The sequence below is a fragment of the Sarcophilus harrisii genome, chromosome 2, assembly GCF_902635505.1.
Source record: "Sarcophilus harrisii chromosome 2, mSarHar1.11, whole genome shotgun sequence".
Taxonomy (NCBI): domain Eukaryota; kingdom Metazoa; phylum Chordata; class Mammalia; order Dasyuromorphia; family Dasyuridae; genus Sarcophilus; species Sarcophilus harrisii.
The window spans coordinates 182,823,677-182,844,526 of record NC_045427.1 but is presented as its reverse complement, the minus strand read 5'-3'; the positions used below and the strand labels follow the sequence as shown (position 1 = coordinate 182,844,526).

Here is a 20,850-nt window from a genome sequence, read left to right as displayed (position 1 = left end):
TTTTAAATTCACAGGACAGAACTAAAATAAATTCATAAGTAAATATAAGGAAGTATGAGTTTTGAAAGTAGCAATGAATTTATTATATATTTTTTAAAACCAAAATGTATAAAGACATCTAGTGTTTGATACACCCAAAGACCTTAGCTTCTCAGGCAAAAACTTAATATTAGACAAAAATGATTGGGAAAACTGGAAAGCAATCTGGCAGAAACTAGGTATAGAACACCATCTTCATTCTATATGTAAAACAAATTAAAAATATATACATGATTTAGAAATTTTTTTAAAAAAATTAAAGCAACATACCTGTCAGACTTATGGAAAAGGAAAGAGTTTATGATCAAAATAAAAATTAAGAAGTTCACAGAAGGTAAAATAAACAATTTTGATTATATTAAATTGAGGTGTTATTGCACAAATAAAACCAATACAGCTAAAATCAGAAGAGAAACAGGAAATGGAAGGAAAGAAATCTTTGCAGAAAACATTTTTCTGATAAAGATCTCATTTCTGAGAAATATATAAATTTTATTCAAAGTAATAAGAATAAGAAGTATTGCCTAATTGAGTAATAGTCAAATGATGCAAATAGGCAATTTTCAAAGGAAGAAATCTGAGCTATTATTGTTGCTCAGCCCTTTCAGTTGAATCTGACTGTTTGTGACACCATTTGGGCTTTTCTTGGCAAAGGTACTAAAATAGTTATTTTTTTTCCCAGCTCATTTTATTGATAAGGAAACTGAAGGAAACAGGCTTAAGTGAGTTGCCCTGGACCACACAACTAGTAGTATATGAAGTCAATTTGAACTCAGGTCTTTTTGATTCTAGGTCCAGCATTCTATCTACTGCCCTACTTAATTGCCCCTAAGCTTTTAATTGCTATTCAAAAATGTTCCAAATCATTATTAGAGAAAGGCAAATTGAAACACTCCAAAATATAATTCTGTTCCCATTAGAATGACAAAGTTGCTCTTCTTCCCCCTTCCCCCCAAATAAACAAAATTTACAAATGTTAGAAGGATTGTAAGGAAAAAGAAATTCTCTAATAAAATCTTGATAGAATTATGAATTGGTACAGCCATTCTGGAAAGCAACTTGGAACCAAACTCTAAAATCTATTCATCTATACATACCCTTTCACCCAGCATTATAGTGACTATATCTATAACCCAAAAAGTTTGGAAAAGAACCCATATGTACAAAAATATTTATAGCAGCTTTTATTTCTGCAATGGAAAGGATTGGAAATTGAAAAAGGTTTTCATCATTTGAAATAGCTTAAAAAGTTATGGAATATGAATGTGATAGAATATTATTTTTCTACAAAAATTGCAAGGATGGTTTTGGATAATGCTGGGAACACTTGTATGATTTAATATAAGGTGAAATGAAATTTATACTTTGACAGAAGTATAGTAAATACAAATAATTTTGAAAGATTTAGGAATTCTAATGAACACAATGACCAGCCATGATTCCAGGAGACTCATGATGTCATCACACTACCCATTTCTTAACAGAAAGATGATGGATTCACAGTACTAATGAAAGCATCACACACACACATGTATACACACACATACACATATGAGCATGCACAGACACACACATGCACTCCCCAGTAAGGTGGAAATTTCTTTTGCTGACTACATACTTTTAATGAGTTTTGAGTTTTGTGCTCTTTCAATAGGAAGAGAACATGGGAAGGAGAGATTTGGAAATTAAATATAAATTGAATTAAAATGCTCCAGAAAATACCAAATATAATACTAAAAATACTTAGAAATTTGATTTCACATAAATCATATTCTTTGTTCTTTTTTGGGTAAGGAAGTATTTTCTGTTACTAATTAAATTCAGAATTTAAAAAATTCTATTAAAAAATTATGGATTGAGCTAGTTATTTTATGAGGTCTTGTTAAGGGATTTTTAAATGTTTACACCATAGATATTTTGGGCAATCTGGAACAGCCTTTAGAATTTTCCTTAGAATACTATTTTAAATGCATAAATGAAATACATAGGGTTAAAAATAAAACCAATTTTATTGAAATAGAATTATGAAATATTGTTTTAAAGTTAACAGACCCTAGATTAAGAGACCCTCTAATACATCTTTGATCCTATTTCCTAAAAAGCAAAGAATTTGAAATCAGGTGTATCTGCCTTTAAACTTCTCTAAAGGAATGAAAGTGTTTATACAACATTGTGCCACATTAACAGTGTACTGTGATAAAGACCATATAGATACTATTACTTTATAGAACAATTTAATAAAAAAAAACCCTTAAGTAATTATTATTTTTCATATTCTTAAAATTATTTAAGATATACAATTTGTTTTCCTCAAAAACAGTCCTCTGAGGTAGTTTAATGCTGGAGAAACTGAGGCACGATAGAGATTAGAGAGTTTTTAATAATTTATTTGAAAAGGAGAGATTGTACTGAGTGCCTATTGCCCCCAAGGCTGATGTCTAAAGCATCCAGCAACTAACGTGAGTTCTTAATGACATACATATGCATGTGGCTCCCAGCTATCATGGGGTAGACCAAGGCAGGGAAGGAGAGTACTGAGAGCAGGAGGGGACTATCAATCTGGTTCTGACAGGGTTAGGGGAAGCACCAGAAATTCTGATAAGTAGGGAAGGTCTGGGGTCATGATGTTTAAGATAGAAGGTCTTTCTCCTTATCTAGATCATGATAATTAGGGGGGGGGGGAATGTTGAAATCAGGCAGAACAATTCAGGAAAATTGAGGTAGAATAACTGGGGAAACTGAAGTAGAATAATCAAAGGAAACTGTAGCACAACAGTAGTACAAATATGATTTTTCTCTATTGAGGAGAAAAAAAGTGTTTTGCATAAGGTCACCTAGACAGCAAGAGCTGGGACTCAGGATCAGGTTTTTTACTCTAGATCCAATGTCCTTTTTACTTTCCAGGATATTTATGGGCTAACCCACTGGGTAACAGAGCCATTATCACTGATGTTATTATGTAAAATGATTTCCTATTTCTATAGCACTTTGCATTTTATAAAGCTCCTTCTTCACAGTAATCCTATCAGATAGTTAAGGTAAGCATTAATATCCTTATGTTGCAAGGGAGGAAATTGAGTTTCATAGAGATGAAGTGACTTTTCCACAGTGGCAGCATTAGAAAGTATCAGAGCTTAGTCTTGAATCAGTTCTTCAGGCTTATAAATCCTGGGCTCTTTCTGCTATATGACCTTCCTCTCTTAGATAGTTAATCAATCATTTTTTAAGTACAAAGAGTAGTTAGATGATTTAATACATAGAGTACTGAGCCTGGAGTCAGGAGACGTGAATTCAAATCTGGCCTCACACATTAGACCCTATTTGCCTCAGTTTCCTAATCTATAAAATGAGCTAGAGGAGGAAATGGTAAACTACTCCAGCATCTTTACCAAGAAAATCCCAAATTGGATCACAGAGTCAGATATCCCTAAAATGACTGGACAATAATGTGCAGACAGTTCTGCAGTTGTGATATCACTACAGCTTTCTACCTATTTTTATACTTGACAACAATATGTTTGTCATTCATCCAAGTTACCCCAAGTACGCATTAATCTCATCATTTAACACTGGGCATCTAAGTCTCCAGACACCAAGAGATACTGAAACACACTGTCTCTTAGAAGTAGGATTATAGATTTAAAGCTAGAATGAAACTTAAAGATCATCTAGTACAATCCTTCATTTTATAAATGAACTGAGGTATAGAAAGAAAAAAAAAAGTAACTTTCCTAAGATCATGCTGAATCCTACAATTTCAGAATTGGAAGAGACTTAAGCGATTTTATTGAAACTATATTCAAAGGATTATCCTGCAAAATACATGAGAAAGGATAATAAAACCATTGCTTGTAGAGTTTCACTAAAAGGAATTGATTGCATTTTTGAACAATTCTAATTGTCAAGAAATTCACACACACACACAACATAGAATCTAAATTTACTTCTTAGCAGCTCCATATAGTGCTCCTGATTCTAATCTTTGGTACTAGTAGAAGTCTAACTGAACCATTACTTAATATGGCCCAATTGGTTAATTAACTGTTGACAACCAGTATAGATTCATCAGTAATAACTGCCACTATTATGAAAATAACTAAACTCATGAGATATATGGGCAGTAGGATTGGGAGTTGGATACAAGCTACTTCCTTAGTAAAACCATCATCTTGAAAAGCTTATTTTGTATTTCCTTTACTTCTTAAATTGTTTAATGAGTTGGTAATTACTTGAAGAGTCTGTCAATTACTAAATAATTCCTTTACTGAGAAGCTCAGTGGCTAATTGCATGCTTTCCAAAGCAAAAAGAAAATGAATGACTTAATACCCAATTAGCATTAATTGTAAAACATTAGTATAAATTAGCAGGAGGACAGAAAGATTCCTGAATTTCTATTAGTAAATCTATTTAGTTTACCACCTCAGGCATTAAATTCTTAAGAAGCTCCTGAAAAGATCACCATCTTCATTGTCATCTTGACCAATAACCCTGTATAATTCTAGTCTCTTCTTCCCACCCCATTTTACTATCTAACAATAAAGGATAAAGCAATACATGTCTCATTTCCTACCAACCACCTAAATAATCAATCAACTAAGTATCATTTCATGATACTGTTCAAGTTAGCAAGAACTTTACAAGATCTGAGTATCAGTAATGTAATTTTATTGCCTCTTTGTAAGGTTAGTTAAATAGAACATGATTTTATTGATAAGCTCTTTCAATGTAATTTAAGTCTAGTGGTCATAGGATATAGACCAGAAGAGAACTTGAAGATTATTTATTGCAGTCTTCTCATTTTACAGATAAGGAAATGGAGAACCAAGAAAGATGAATTATTTACCCATAACTACATAGGTACAAAGCTGTAGAACTGGACTTCAGTCTCAGGTCCTTTGAATCTAAATCTGTTCTTAACCATATTGTGTATCCTTAACTTTTTCAATAGTAGAATTGAGAAATTCAGACTTGAATTTAGTTTGAGTCAACATGAACAACTATGTGAGCCAAGTTTTGAGACCAATTGAAATAAGCAGTTGTTAGTGGAAAAGAATCATAGAAGAGGGCTATGAGAAAATCATAGAAGGGGGGGCTTAGAGATCATTAATCACTCTAATTTTACAGATGATAAAACAGATTCTCATAGAGCTTAAATTACCCAAAATCACATACATATTGAACATTCCAGTTAGGATTTAAATCCAACTCTCCTGACAAGTTCTGAACTCTTTCCACAGGACTATGTTGTGATTCTGAATTGTAATCACCAGTTTGATGACAATGATCAAGTTTACCTGTTCTTTTGGTATCTTTTTTTAGTATGATGGTCAATCATTTGTTATTTTCACAGAATTAATCTTTACTACTCTGTCAGTGGATTGTTCACCACTGAGGAAGATTCAATCATGTCATTATATGCATTCTATAATATTGAAAGCTCACACTTACATAGCAATTTAAGATCTATCAAAAAATATCAAAAATAATTAATGAAACCCTAATACAATTAAATACACAAGCATAATAAATTGGCAAAAAGTAAAATTTGAACCTCTTAAAGATTTTGTTTGTGAATAGTTAGTCCTTAAATTTTCTTTCAAATTGTAGTCTTCAAATATAATCCCATAAATAGGCTGTCTGTAGCCTGAGTGTCAATTTACTTAAATACAAGAGGATTATCACTATTAGACAGGGGATTCTTTGGCCATGATAATATATGTAACAGAAAAAAAATCAGAAATGATTCTCAGGAAAGGAAAAGACCTCTTCCACTTCTGCAGTGATGATAGAAGGGCTAAAAAGGAGGCAAAGGGCATTATGAATCATACAGAAACATCCACAAATATTAATTTAAATTCTTGCCACTCTGTGAAATCTTTAGTCAATACACAATTGAATGACCTGAATCCATTTGACATTCTTACCAAAAAATGACACTAAAAGACCAAAAAAAAAAAAAATTGTTAGATAGAAGGATGGTACCTAGAATATCCTCAAAGAAGTAAATAAAAATAGTTGACAGACTTGTTTTCTTGGAGTGAGAGTAAAGTAACAGACAGATAGCTTGAGTATTGCATTGGTATCTATGTAATATTTAAAAGCCATAAAAGAACGCCTCAAGCATATTGGAAAGTTCCTCTGAGGCTGATTTAGGAAAGATATAAACAAAAGTTACATAGATGAGTCAAGATCACACCTATGGAGGGTACACCCATATGTATTACATCATGAATCCATCAGCATATAATGAACAAATCTGAACTTTTAAGTTTTTGAATTTTTCTTGGCTTTCTGTTTTTATAGATTTGTTTTGACTTCCAGTCAAATCTTTGATTTTCTTTGTGATGATGAGTAAGCTCAATTTGGCAGAGTTGACAACAATCAGGAAAGGCCCTCCAAATGTTTTTGTACTTCTTGACCAATCAGCTGTCCAACAGGAGCAGAAGACCATCTTATGACCACTTAGATTTGATAGCTTGTATCATTTCTTCCTGTCCAAATTAAGGAGAAACCTGTCCATCTTACATGGAGATATTCCTTGCTTTACCCAACTTGTGATCCTACTGACAAATTATTTTGCTTATTCAGTGGAATTATTCTGTATTTTGGTATAGCTCTTCCAAATGACTGGACATCCAGCCCTATAAAAATAGGGCCCTCAAAAGAAGTGGCATCTCAGATCATGAGGAAGATATGACATCTACTTTATTAGAGAGGATCATGGACTCTTTAATAAAGTGTCATTGGCTAGTAAGTCTCCATGCTGGTTAATTAATTTTTTTTTTTGCATTTTTATTATCACCAAAATAGCAACAAAAACTAATTTATATAGAACCTACCTTGAGTCAGGTATTATGCAAAGTGCTTTACAAATCTTAGCTCTTTTGATCTATCAATAATTCTGGGGGAAAGGTGATGTTATCATCCCCATTTTATATTTGAGGAAATTAAGGTAATAAGAAATTAAGTGACTTGTCCAGAGATACTTAGCTAGTAAGTATCTGAGGCTAGTTTTGGATTCAGGGCTTCCTCTGATTACCTCAGTTTCCTTAACTATAAAATGTGGATGATAATAGCACCAGCACCCATCTTCCATGGATGTTGTGAGAATCAAATGAAATAATATTCATAAAGTGCTTAAAGGCACAGTGCCTGGCGTATAGATATTACAAAACTGTTTGAGCCCACCCCTTCCCAATTAAGATACTTATTGAGCATCCACTATGCTTTCAATCCCCTTCTATGTAAAAAGTGGGTTTTCTTGGGTATAGCAGAAAAAGCCCTAAATTTGGAGATAGTCCAGTGTTGACTTCAGCTAATAGTTGTGTCTTTCTGGAAAAGTCTATTTCATTGAGCATTATTTTTATTTCCTGCATGTAATCAGAATATTAATATTTGCATTGCCCACTTCATGGTGCTATTGTGAATCAAGTGTTTTATAAATTGTAAATTGATATGAGAATATCCTTCATTTTTCCTGAGACTTATCTCTTTACATGAGCTTTTCATTCCATCCCTTCTTGCCTCAAAAAATTAAGGATTCAGAGTTGCAGGGATTTTCAGAGTTAATTTAGATGAACTCATGCCGGTATAGGAATTCCCTTTACAAAAATACTTGACAAGTCAAGTGGTCATCTAGTTTATTTTAAAACATCCAAAGAGGGATTTATGAGGTATATCCATTTTATAAGGTATATCCAATACAATATTGCTATAACTTAAAAAAAAAATCTTTCCTCGTATCAAGCCTATATTCACCTCTCAGAAGCTTCCATTATTTGCTTTTTTTTTTTAATTTTGGTTGAAGATAAAAAGTCTGATCCCTCTTTGAGGTGACAGTCCATCAAATACTTGAAAATATATTTGTCTTTTCACATATTTCCTTTCATGCTAAACATATTCTGTTCCCTCAACCAATAATTATATGACATGATCTTAAAACCTTTACCATCAAAATATTTCCCCTCTCATAATTTTCCATTTCCATTTTTGTCAATGTGGACACTTGTTAACAATCATTACTATCTAATATACTTCATATGATGTTTGAACCCGGAGGAATTACCTCTCTGGTCATGGATAGCAAATGAATTATTTTCCACCAGTAAGTCACTTAATCACCTCTAAGTGCTGCTAGACAAGTATCTAATTTTATAAATTACTGATGAGTTGATTATCAGCATCAGTAGGCAGAATACCCATACTAACAACATAGAAAACCTAGATTTTTCTCCTCCTTCCAAATATCCAAAATATGCTGTTGAGTGATATTGAACATACAATCCATTAGATATACTTCAATCCAGTGATGCCTTTCCTATCTTGTATTTAAAAAAAAAAAAAAACTATACTGTTATACATGTTTACATGGTGAATATTTAACAACCAGCTCTCTGAAGAGGCAGGCCACACAAATTTAATCTGTGTATTAACATTTTCTCCATCATTTCCTTATGTGCCGATTTCCAAAGTGTAAATATTCACACTGAAAATTTAACAATTGGATCTCTTGGGGTGGTAAAAGCTAGTTTCAGAACACTCTGTGGTGATCCTTATTAATTTTCTTCTCTTTTTTTGCAACTTTACATAATGTTCCAGACTTTCAATCTCTTTGGATTCTTTTTCTGTCATCCAATATGTAAATTGTTCTTTCTAGTTTTTTATCATCTACAAATTTTATAATATTTTTGTATATATAGATATACCTTTGACCATATCATTGATAAAGATGTTACACAGCTTAGAGTCAAACATAGATCACCTTTCAACCCTATAAACTATTAATAACTACAGTTTGGGTCTAAATATTTAACTACTTTCAGATTCACATAACTTCACTATCGTCTTTAGTTCGCTGCTCTGCACCTTGTCCAAAATTACAGAGTGAAAGTTTCTGTCAAAACATCTGCTAAAAATCTGGATTAAACCATTTGTTGTTAGATACTTTTAGTCATAGCATATCCTTCATAATTCCATGTGGAATTTTGGGGACAATATATTGGAGTCATTTGCCATAAACCATACTCATATCCAGAGTCAACCATTCCCTCATGTATTATCAAACTTTCAATTCTTTTTCCCTGATTTTTTTTCTGTGTTCCTATAAATATATTCAGGTCTCTGCAATAAAATAAAACAAATAAGATTCCCTTAAGCTTTTTAACTCATAAAATTTTTATCTCTGTCTTTATCAGCTTTTTGAAGAAACTGTTATCATCTATGTTTTTTCCATTACTTTCCATTGACTTTATGCTCAACCCTAACATGCTACTTTTCATCCCAAGTGAACAGAACACTACACTTGATATTAAAAGTAAATTGAGTCTGAATTCCAAATCTGACATGCACTAATGCACTGACTTTATGCCAGAGAATTTGGGTTTAGATTTCAGCTCTGCTATTTATTACTTGTATAACCTACTTCTTATTGAATTAATCTTTTTGAAACTCTTTTCATACCTGTAAAATGTGGGAATTGAATTCTATGATTTTTTAAGGTCTCCTAAAGCTCTAAAGTTGTGATTCTGATTCTCTGAACTTCTCTGAACTTAAGTCTTTTCATCTCTAAAATGGACATAAGCATGCTTGCAATACTTACTCCATAAGATTATGAGGAAAATACTGTGTAAGCCTTAAAGTATTATTATATGCATAAATTATTATCACACTCTATTTTCATTGATACATTTATCTTCTGGACATTAAATGATATATATTACATTCTTTTGACTCTTCTCCTTTTTGCTACTTATGTTCTGCTTCTTTTGATATACTTTCTCCTCATTTTGATTTTTTGGTTTGGATGTTCTTAAAGTTCCATATCTAGTCTTCATTTCTCTACCTACTCTATCGCTATCATTTCTCTATCTGCTAAATCACTAAATTTGAGCATTTGATCCATTCCCATTATTTCAACTATCACAACTTTAAAATGGTACTTCAAATTCAAAATGTCTTAAAATGACCTTGTTCTTTTTCTTCTTTACCCTATTACAAAGAGTTCATGGAGACATTCGAAAATAACAACATATTTCTGAACAAGAATCATGGTCTATCTAATCCCTCAAATTTATGGTAACATGTTAGCTAACTTACCTCTTCATTGTATTATATAGTGCATTATCTATCATCTGCATACTTTCTTCCACAATGCTGGTAATATGAGATTTTTCAGTTCCTCCTACAAGGGAAAAAAATTAAAACAAACAAAATGGAAAAATTCTTAGTTTATTAATAATGATAGATATGTAGAGTTTAGAACTGAAAGAGATTTTATACCCCTTGTAACCCTTTCCTCCTTACCATTTAATTTATAGAAAGGAAAATGAGGGCAAAATGAAGAAATAACTCCACCAATATCATACAACTATGAATTGGCAAATCAGAATTTGAATTCAGTTCTCTGAATCCAAACCCTCTGTCATTTTCTGCATATGATAATGCAATAAATAAAGTATCATTTTTAGTTTTACTTAAGATACTTAGTACCTATGTTTCATTGTCATTGAATGTCTTTAGAACTCAATATGCCTATTTCAGCTTATGCCCTACAAACACACACACACACACACACACACACACACACACAAATACATATATTTAAAAATCACCTTAGAACTTATATAAGATTTCTTAGGTAATTAAAAAAAAAATATATATATATATATATATATCCTGATAAGCTAGCCATTTCAAGCTAGTTACTTCATTAAAACTATTTTTTCATAGTTTATCAGTTGACTTTCTATTTACATTTTGATATACTGTTAAGGGAACAAAATCAAACAGGAAAAAAGGCTACATGGTCTTTATGAAATCACAGAGCTCTTTTAAGAATCCAAAACTTGTCCTCTGAACAAAGATCCTTTTGTTGACAACTAAATTTCTCACATCTTTCCTCCTCTCTCCAATCACCTGATCATAATTATAGCTCAAACCCTCATCACCTTTCACTTGAATTTTTGCTGTTGTCTCCTAATTGGAAAGTAGGTCTCAAATTCTTTTCCTTCTCCAATATTTTACCCACAAAACTACTAAAGTCTATGCCTAAAGTGCAAGCTTTCTTGTTTAAGTTAAGGAGAACTTTGGGCTACATGCTGTGTTTCAGATACTGTGCTAAACACTGGAGTTACAAAGAGAGAGACAAAAAAACAGTCCCTGAATTCAAGGAGCTTTTAATCTATATGGGTGAGACAACATGAAAACACGATATATAGAAACAAATTCTAAACAGGTTAAACTGTAAATAATCTTTAAGGATATTCAGTAAAGACCACGGGATTCCCCATACTCTCTAGGAACAAACACACATTTCTCATTTGATTCATAAAATTCTTCAAAACTAACTCTAAGATAGCTTTCTACTTTGAAGACATTATTTTCATTCACAAATACTTTAGTCCAGTCACAGCTGGCCTTTTTAAAATTTCTCACATCCAATATTTACCATCTCATCCTTTGTATAACATGTGTCTAGAATGTGTATATACATATACATATATGTATATATATATATATATATATATATATATATTCCTTAAAAGCAAGCACTATCTTTCTTGTTTGTAGCAACTAATACAATATGTAGCATATTATATGTAATATAATACATACTATTACATAATATATGTAGCATAAATACTTCATATATACTTTTGCACTCATTTTTTCCCATTCATCCAAATCTCAAATCAAACCACATTCTACATGAAGCCTTTCCTAATCCTTTCAGTTACCTATTCCTCCCTTCTCCCCTACAATGATCTATTTATTAGGAGGCTTGCTCTTCTAATTGGTGTTTCCCTAGTTTGAACGAAAACTTCATGAGGGGCCCTAATCATGCTCATTTCACTCTAGGCTCAACTCATTATGGCTACTTCTCCATCTCATAATCTGTTGTCTTTTCCCCAGTTTGGGTGTCCTTCCAACTCTCACTCCTTTTTCCTCATTTGAATACAAGCTACTAGCTTTTTGCCTCTATGTGCATCCCAAGCATTTAGCATAGTATCTGGTATATACTAAAAACTTAAATCTTTTAGTTCTATCTATCTATCTACCTATTATCCATCCATCTATCTTTCTATCTTTCTTTCTTTACTTTTATCTATTTGTTATACATCCATCTATCTTTCTTTACATTTATCTATTATCCAATCCATCTATCTTTCTCTTTATTTTTATCTATCTATTGTCTACCCATCTATCTTTCTTTACATCTATCTATTATCTATCCATCTTTCTTTCTTTCTTTGCATCTATAAATCTATCTATCTAATCTATCTACCTATCAATCCATCTATCTGTGTCTACCTATCTTTCTATCTATCTGTGCATCATCTATCTTTTGATCATTGTCCCATTTGTTTATATTTTATATGCTGATATGTATACATGTTGTCTCACCCAATGGAATGTAAGATCCTCAAAAGTAAGGTCCATTTCATTTGTGTTCTCTTATTTATAGACCTACATAGCAGGCTTACACATAGCAGATGCTTATTAAATGTTTGTTAATTGATTGATTGATTCCACTCAACTGTGAGAGAATACTATAATCTTTGAGGAACTGAAATAAAAGATTACTCATAGAATAATGGAGAGACACATGCTGAGCAAAAGAAGGCCAGTGCATATTATAAGCTACTACAAATTATAAGAGCGGATTATATAGAAATCTCTAAAGAAAGTTAATGGAGAAATGTGACGGGGAAAAATCTATCTATCTATGTGTCTATTATCTATCCATATTTCTTTCTTTACATTTATCTATTTATCCATTATCCATCCATCTTTCTATCTTTCTTTCTTTACATTTTATCTACATATCTATTATCTATCCATCTTTCTTTCTTTACATTTTATCTATTATCCATCCATCTTTCTATCTTTCTTTACATTTTATCTATTATTCATCCATCTTTCTTTATATTTTATCTATCTATTGTCCATCCATCTTTCTATCTTTCTTTACATTTTATCTATTATCCATCCATCTTTCTATCTTTCTTTATCTATCATCTATTTATCTGTGCCTATCTTTCTATCGATACATATATCTAACTTTTGATCATTACCCCATTTGTTTATATTTTAATATGCTGATATATATACAGGTTGTCTCACCCAATAGAAGGTAAGATCCTCCAGGATAAGGTCAATTTCATTTGTGTCTTTTTATCTATAGGCTTGACCAAGTGGTTTACACATAGCAGATGCTTATTAAATGTTTGTTGATTGATTGATTTCACTCAGCTGTGATAGAATACTATAATCTGTGAGGATCTGAAATAAAAGATTACCCATAGAGTAATGGAGAGACACATGCTGAGCAAAAGAAGGCCACTGCATATTATAAGCCACTACAAATTATAAGAGAGGATTATACAGAAATCTCTAAAGAAGGCTAATGGAGAAATGTGACAGGGAAAAATGCTCAATCAGTCAAACAAAGAGAATGAAGGATAATGACTAATGAACAATGTATGGGCTAAACTCTCTTTTTATAGAAAAGAAAATTGAAACCCAGAAAAGCAACTATACAAATGTGCTTTTTTCCTGGCTACTAAATTCTCTTTCATCAACATAAATGACCATATTTGACAAAATTAAATGAATTTCATTTCTAACAAACTCATGCATATACAGAAACAAAGACATTTAAAGTAAATTTCAAGTAAAAATAGATAAGATAATGTATGGCTGCCTTTGTCCAGGCAGCTAGATGGTTCAGTGGATAGAATGCTGACTTTGGAGCCAGGAAGAACAGAGTTCAAATCTGGCCTCAAACACTCACTAGCTGTGTGACACTGGGCAACTCACTTAATATCTGCCTTAGTTCACTGAAAAGGAATATGGCAAATCACTCTAGTATCTTTGCCAAGAAACCCTCAAATGAAATTAAAGAATGAAATCCTGCTGTCCTATTGGCATCTGTGTATGATCCAATAAGAAGTTAGAATTTAATATATTTTTGTGCCCATTTGGTTCTCTGAATCCCGAACCTGCCACTAACCTCATCATTTAACTCCCTGACCACAAGGAACCTTAATCTCATCATTTTGGTTTCCTGAATCCAATCTTATCATTTGGTTCCCTGACTGGGAATTTAGGGGAGACTACGCTGAATCTAATCTCATTAGTATTAGCTAACTTTTATATTTTACCAGGCACTGTATTGAATTTACACAAATGTTGTCTCATTTGATCTTCACAACAACCCTGAGAGATTAGTGCTGTTATTATTTCCATGTTTCAGATGAGGAAACTGTAAACTAACTTGTAGCTAACTAGCTTTGGGAATTTGTTTAAGTCATTTCCTCTCAATTGGCTTCAGTTTTCTCCTCTATTATAAAATGATTAGACTAAAATCAGGGTATCACAGATTTAGAGTCACAAGGGACCCAGAGGCCATCTAGTTTAATACCCTCATTTTAGGCCCAGAGAGGTTTTATATATAATAATCTCTGATATTTTTTTTTTCTATTTTGGCAATCTGTGATTCTCTCTACATACCATCAAAATTAAGAACTAGATATTGGCTAGAGGGAGGTTTTTGTTGTTTTTTAATGGCAGTTTTCACTACTTTCTTAGGGAGATGATCAGTACTTAAGAAGAGGGAAGGAAGAAAGAAAGAAAAAGAATAAACATTTATTTAGCATCTACTATATGCCAAGAACTATGCTAAGCACTTTACAATACTGTCTTATTGATTCTCATAACAACCCTTTGATGTAGGTGCTATTATCTTCTTTTTTTTACAATTTAGGAATTGAGACAAACAAGTCAAGTGATTTGCCCAGGATCCTACAACTAATTAAGTGTCAGAGATTGGACTTGTTAGATTTTCCTGACTCTGGGCTCAGCACTCTGTTCACTGGGTCACTTGGTTGCCTCCAATGGCAATAAATGTTTTTCATTAAAATATGCTAAAGACTTCTCAATTTATCTGTCAAGCACCAATGTACAGTTTTCCCATTTTTACACAATGAAAATGCTGAAAATAAAAAAAAGGAAGATCATACTTTATTTATTACTTACCCCAAAAGAAGTTGGTACTTTTTTGGATGAAAGAGAAGATAACTTCAGTGCAGGCTACAACCAATGATATCCCCAACACAACATATATTTTCATTCTAAAGAGAAGAAAACATCCAAGAAAGAAAGAGGAAAAAAAAAAAACAATTCCTCTATTAGAGGCATCTATCAACACTCACAGAATCACCAGAAATCTATGTGAGTTAGCTGTCATTCCCATGAATCTACAGAACAAAGATGTTTCCAGGAAAAAAGAAAGATCAGGTTGACATAGCAGAAAAATATGTGAAACTAAATTTAGAAGATGTGTATTTCAACCCTTCTTCCCTCCATGTTGCTACTAATTTCTGGGCTTCAAGTTTCCTTCTCTGCAAAATGAGAATTTGAAAGTAAATCATGAATGGAATTGTAGGTCTGTAGTGTGTAGAATTAATTGAGTGAAAACACTCTCATAGGAATGTAGCCTTAAATTATACCTTAAATTGTGACTTGAGACTTTATAATAACAAGTAGAGTTATAGATAAAAAAGTTGCAGGTGTTTGTCCCCTTCTGTTTCCCACCACCTCTTAATTAGCATTTAAGTACCTTTTTTAAAGGCAATTTATCCTTTGTTTCTGGGTTAGATTTCCTTGAATAGACTATAAACCCGAACTCCTCCAGACAATGGGAGAACTAAAGGCCAGTCTGGGGACTAGGGGATTCTTCATTCAGGCTATTTAATGTTATGTTTTCACTTTGTCAGTTTTTACTTTGAACTCCTTTTACTGACAAACACCTTGTCAAATGGGAGTTATCCTTTCTCAAAAGATTGTAATAATTCCCTTTTTGCTTTTTCTTACTATGAGTTTCTTTTTTTGTGGTCAATACTGTCCCACACAATAGTTGGAAGGATCTTCAGAAGTTATCTCCAGAATTATCATTTACCAATGAGGAAAATGAGACCCAGAGATGTAAATGAAAACATAGATATATTTTCATAAATAAGTGGTAGAAAATGAATTTGATCCTACATTATTTGACTTCAAAGCAAGCTCTTTTCTCACTGTACTATGCTGCATCCCTAGTGGTTCTAAAATGCACAATCAAATGAGGCTTGGTAGTGTTTTAGTGTGAGGTATTTGTCAATAGTGTTGGTATGGGAACTCTTTTCATTCATAAAAAATGCAATCCATCTGGAACTTAGCATACAAATAAAAAGTGACAGCCTGATGCTTATAGGTTATTTTCTTCACCTAAGATCACTGGCTGAGAGTCAGAGGTAGGATTTGAAAACTGGGTCTTCAAGTTGCTCACTCTTTTACTGTTATGAGCTATATTATGCTTCTTTCAATAAAGAGTAATTGTTGTGGATGTTGATAACATCCCATTCTGTGCCTATGCCATACAACATACTATTGGTTATAGATATATATGCCAAATGAAATTCAGAAATAACAGTTATTGAAGTGATTAACTTTTTCTGTTTGCAAAGTGAGTATTGTATCATAATTTGTTCTAGCACATTTATAGAATTACAAAAGTCACATAGCCAGTAAGTGGCAGAGTTGAGAGTTATAATTTCATAGATTAATGGAGCTCAAAGGAATCTTAACTATCCTCTAATCCAATTTTTTTTTCATTTTACAGATGAAAAAATTAAGGCATAAAGTAAATTGCATGCTAATTGGTGGAAGTGCTGGAATTCAGACCTACTTTTTCTGCTTCATCATCAACCACAATCCCTTTGTGGGATCATAGAAAAAGAAATAGTCATACTGTCTATCACTAAGGTACATCCCTTGCTTTTTGCTCTTGTTCTCATTCCCTACTTTCTATCCCAGGACCTTTTTTCTAGATAATAAACGTTCCTTCTCAGTCATATATCTTTAAATTCTCATTTTTCACATGGCTCCTTCCTATCTATCTCAAAATAGATTTAGGTTTCCCCAATCTTTAAAAAAAAATCTGTTGATCATTTTATTCTAATCAGGAATTATCTCTTCTCTTTTTTTCACTTTATTATTAAACTTGTTGAAAGACTTAAATACCTCAGATACCTCTACTTCCTCACTTTCCATTATCCTCAACCCATGGAAATCAAACTAATGTTCCCACTGCTTTACTGATCCTGCTATCTCCTGATTACTAAATCCAGGAGCTGCTTGCCCCCCCTTTTCCTACAATATTCATCCTGCTTTACCTTATTGAAGCTTTTGGCAACCATTCTTAGCTTGTGGTAATTCCAATTCAGAGCTCTTTTCACTTCTATGGAATATCTTTTCCAAGAATTCTAGTAAAACAAATGACTTTAGAGTAAAAATTGTTGGAAACAAATCCTTACCCTGCTACTTACTACCTATAAGATCTTATACCATTTCCTTGACCTCTTTTGGTCTCATTTTCCTCATTTGTAAAATGAAGGGAGTGGATTAAATGGACTCTAAAGTCCTTTTCAGCTCTGACTCACCTTATCTTCTGACAATCTTGCAATTGATCTCATCTACATGGATTCAAATATCATGCCTTCTCACATAATAATAAGCTTCTTGCTTATGTTCTTACACAGTTCTTTTTGTAGAGGGCTCCATCCAAGATATAAGGTCTTCATTTATGTCTTTTAGCATATCATTGACATGAATATCGCATTTGGCCTGTCCTGTTATTCATTGATCTCACTACATGACCAGACAACTTCCTATTTTATTCATTATTTGCCTTGATGGAATATTTCACTTTTCCCATATACATCACTACTGAAAATATCCTACTACTAATTGACACTCATCTTTTAATTCTGCATTGAACTTTAGATCATGATTTTGATTTTTTTGGAAAATCACATTATTAAAAAAAGCATCATTATAAGTAAGTTAAATTAACATAGATGGAATAAATACTATGAAACTGGAAGAAACTTTAGAGATTATCTATTCCAACCCTCTTATTTTATAGACAGAGGGCATAAAGTACTTGACTATTATTATATACTGTCAGAGTTAGCATTTAAACCCAAGTCTCTTGTTTCCTAGCAAGTTTTCTTTGTATGATATCATATAATTTCCTAGGAGTTGTACATATAAGAATGAAGCACAATTAATTTAATTAATAATCCATTACTTGATTGATTTCCTTTTCTCATCAATCTTAAAATGCATTAGGCTTAATTAATCCATTCTGATGAGAATTCATTTCAATATCCCCCACCCACCATGTATCTACAAAAAATTTGAGTTAATAAAGCTATTCATATTTTTGTCTTTTACCTTTTCAAATAGGAAAATGATCAAACCAGTTTTACTGAGCCAAAAGATTAACATTCACTAGTCATCCCAAATTATGGCTCTTCTCAGACCAACTTCATGAGTTGCAATGAAAAATTTCTCTTACAAAATGAAAAGCAAAAAAATCTTACAGTCTGACCTTTTTTCCTCTTCCCAGCAGAGGCAACGACCTCACACGTTCTATACTTTATTGTTGGCTGTAACTCTCCTGAATGTGAACTTCAAGTGCTTCCCTGAGACTGGAACCACTGACCATATAAACCAGTTCTCTGCTCTAATGCTCACTCAAGCTGTTGGGAAATCGGATGGTTTGGGGATTTTTGACAAAAGCTACTTGGGTGATATTTTAGTATTTGTGTCAATTTTCTTATTAGTTACAACCAAGATATTAGATGGAACTCACAAGCAAAAAGGAGTTAAAGGTGGTTAAAAGTTCCCTGGACTGGAGGGTTAGAAATTCCAGTTCCAACTATTCATTAGTTAAGTGTCCTTAAGCAAATTATTTTGCATTTTCTCAGCTGTCTCTAAAAAATAGGGACAGTAAAACTCATATTTTCACGACAATTTGTGTGGTTAAAAACAAAAACAATTTCAAGACATAGATAGTGCAAATATTATCATCTTTATTTTTTTTTTCCCAAGTAAGGAAACTGAGGATAGGAAGGGAACTCATTTGCTAAGGATCACATAACTATTGAATGTTAGAGCCAGGTTTGGAACCTAACCTTGGTGATCTGCCTTCAAGTCTAACCCATTTTATGCTATGCTGCTATGCTTATCTTCATTGTCCCTATCAAAACTACCTTATAACCCAGTTCCTGTTCTAACATCTGCCTTCCCCAATTTAGAGACTTAGATTTTTTTTTTCTATTTCTGTCTTGACTTTCCTTGAAACACATTCACTAAAATCTCTGAGATTCCTCCCTAATTTCCTATTTATCTGACATTCAAACATGAACTTCTTTTGGACCACAGACTAATGGATGTATTTACCTTTCTCTTTTGTTATATGTGGGATCAGATATTTTCCTTTTTTAAGGCTGCATTTAATTTTCTTTTTTTTTATGTTGTCTACATTTTTTTATTATAGCTTTTTATTTACAAGTTATATTCATGGGTAATTTTACAGCATTGACAATTGCCAAACCTTTTGTTCCAATTTTTTCCCTCCTTCCCGCCATTCCCTCCTCCTGATGGCAAGTTGACCAATACATGTTAAATATGTTAAAGTATAAATTAAATACAATATAAGTATACATGTTCTAACAGTTATTTTGCTGTACAAAAGAATAGGACTTTGAAATATTGTACGATTAGTCTGTGAAGGTGATAAAAAATGCAGGCGGACAAAAATATAGGGATTGGGAATTCTATGTAATGGTTCATAGTCATCTCCCAGAGTTCTTTTGCTGGGTGTAGCTGGTTCAGTTCATTACTGCTCTATTGGAACTGATTTGTTTCATCTCATTGCTGAGGATGGCCACATCCATCAGAATTGATCATCATATAGTATTGTTGTTGAAGTATATAATGATCTCCTGGGCCTGCTGATTTCACTCAGCATCAGTTCGTGTAAGAATCTCCAGGCCTTTCTGAAATCATCCTGTTGGTCATTTCTTACTGAACAATAATATTCCATAATATTCATATACCACAATTTATTCAGCCATTCTCCAATTGATGGGCATCCACTCAGTTTCTAGTTTCTGGCCACTACAAAGAGACCTGCCACAAACATTCATGCACATACAGGTCCCTTTCCCTTCTTTAAAATTTCTTTGGGATTTAAGCCCAGTAGTAATATTACTAGATCAAAGGGTATGCACAGTTTCATAACTTTTTGAACATAGTTCCAAATTGCTCTCCAGAATGGCTGGATGTATTCACAATTCCACCAACAATGTATTAGTGTCCCTGTTTCCCACATCCACTCCAACATTCCACAAATTATTATCTTTCCCTGCCATTCTAGCCAATCTGACAGGTGTGTAGTGGTATCTTAGAGTTGTCTTAATTTGCATTTCTCTGATTAATAATGACTCAGAGCATCTTTTCATATGGATAGAAATAGTTTCAATTTCTTCGTCTAAGAATTGTCTTAGAACAGTGATTTTCAAACTTGCTTTTGATTGTGAAGCCTATCAGTAAAATTTTTTGAGTGCCAATTATATCAATATGTCTTTATCTACTCTTAATAAATAAACCATGTATAGTAGTTGAGAGGCAGTGTGATATAGTAGATGGAAAGCTGCTTTTGAAGGAGGGAAACCCTGAGATGAAGTTTGACCCATATTGTATATGCAAACCAAATTCCTTAACCTCTCAGTATTCTGGGAACTCTTCTAAGGTCAGAAGTTGCACAGGAGTCCACCTGCATTGAGAGAGGGAGTTTTATTATTTCTTATATATCATCAGTTCAAACTTATACCTATCCCAACTATACTAAAATTATATACATATTATAAAGCTTACCCAAAAATAGAACTTTAAAAGATAAGCTAAAGATGAAGTGATAT

General features: G+C 32.7%; 1 protein-coding gene across 1 annotated transcript in view; it reads right to left on the bottom strand.

Moving 5' to 3' along the window:
- The window catches only part of TPO (thyroid peroxidase), a 224,252-nt gene extending 205,668 nt beyond the window's left edge, over positions 1 to 18,584 (bottom strand). The window contains exons 1-3 of the mRNA XM_031951166.1: positions 18,474 to 18,584; positions 15,077 to 15,171; positions 10,136 to 10,220 (exon numbers count right to left, since the gene is read on the bottom strand). Coding sequence (XP_031807026.1) covers positions 10,136 to 10,220; positions 15,077 to 15,170 — 179 coding nt within the window. The 5' untranslated portion in view covers position 15,171; positions 18,474 to 18,584. The remainder of the gene's footprint in view (positions 1 to 10,135; positions 10,221 to 15,076; positions 15,172 to 18,473) is intronic.
- Between the last annotated feature and the right edge of the window lie 2,266 nt (positions 18,585 to 20,850).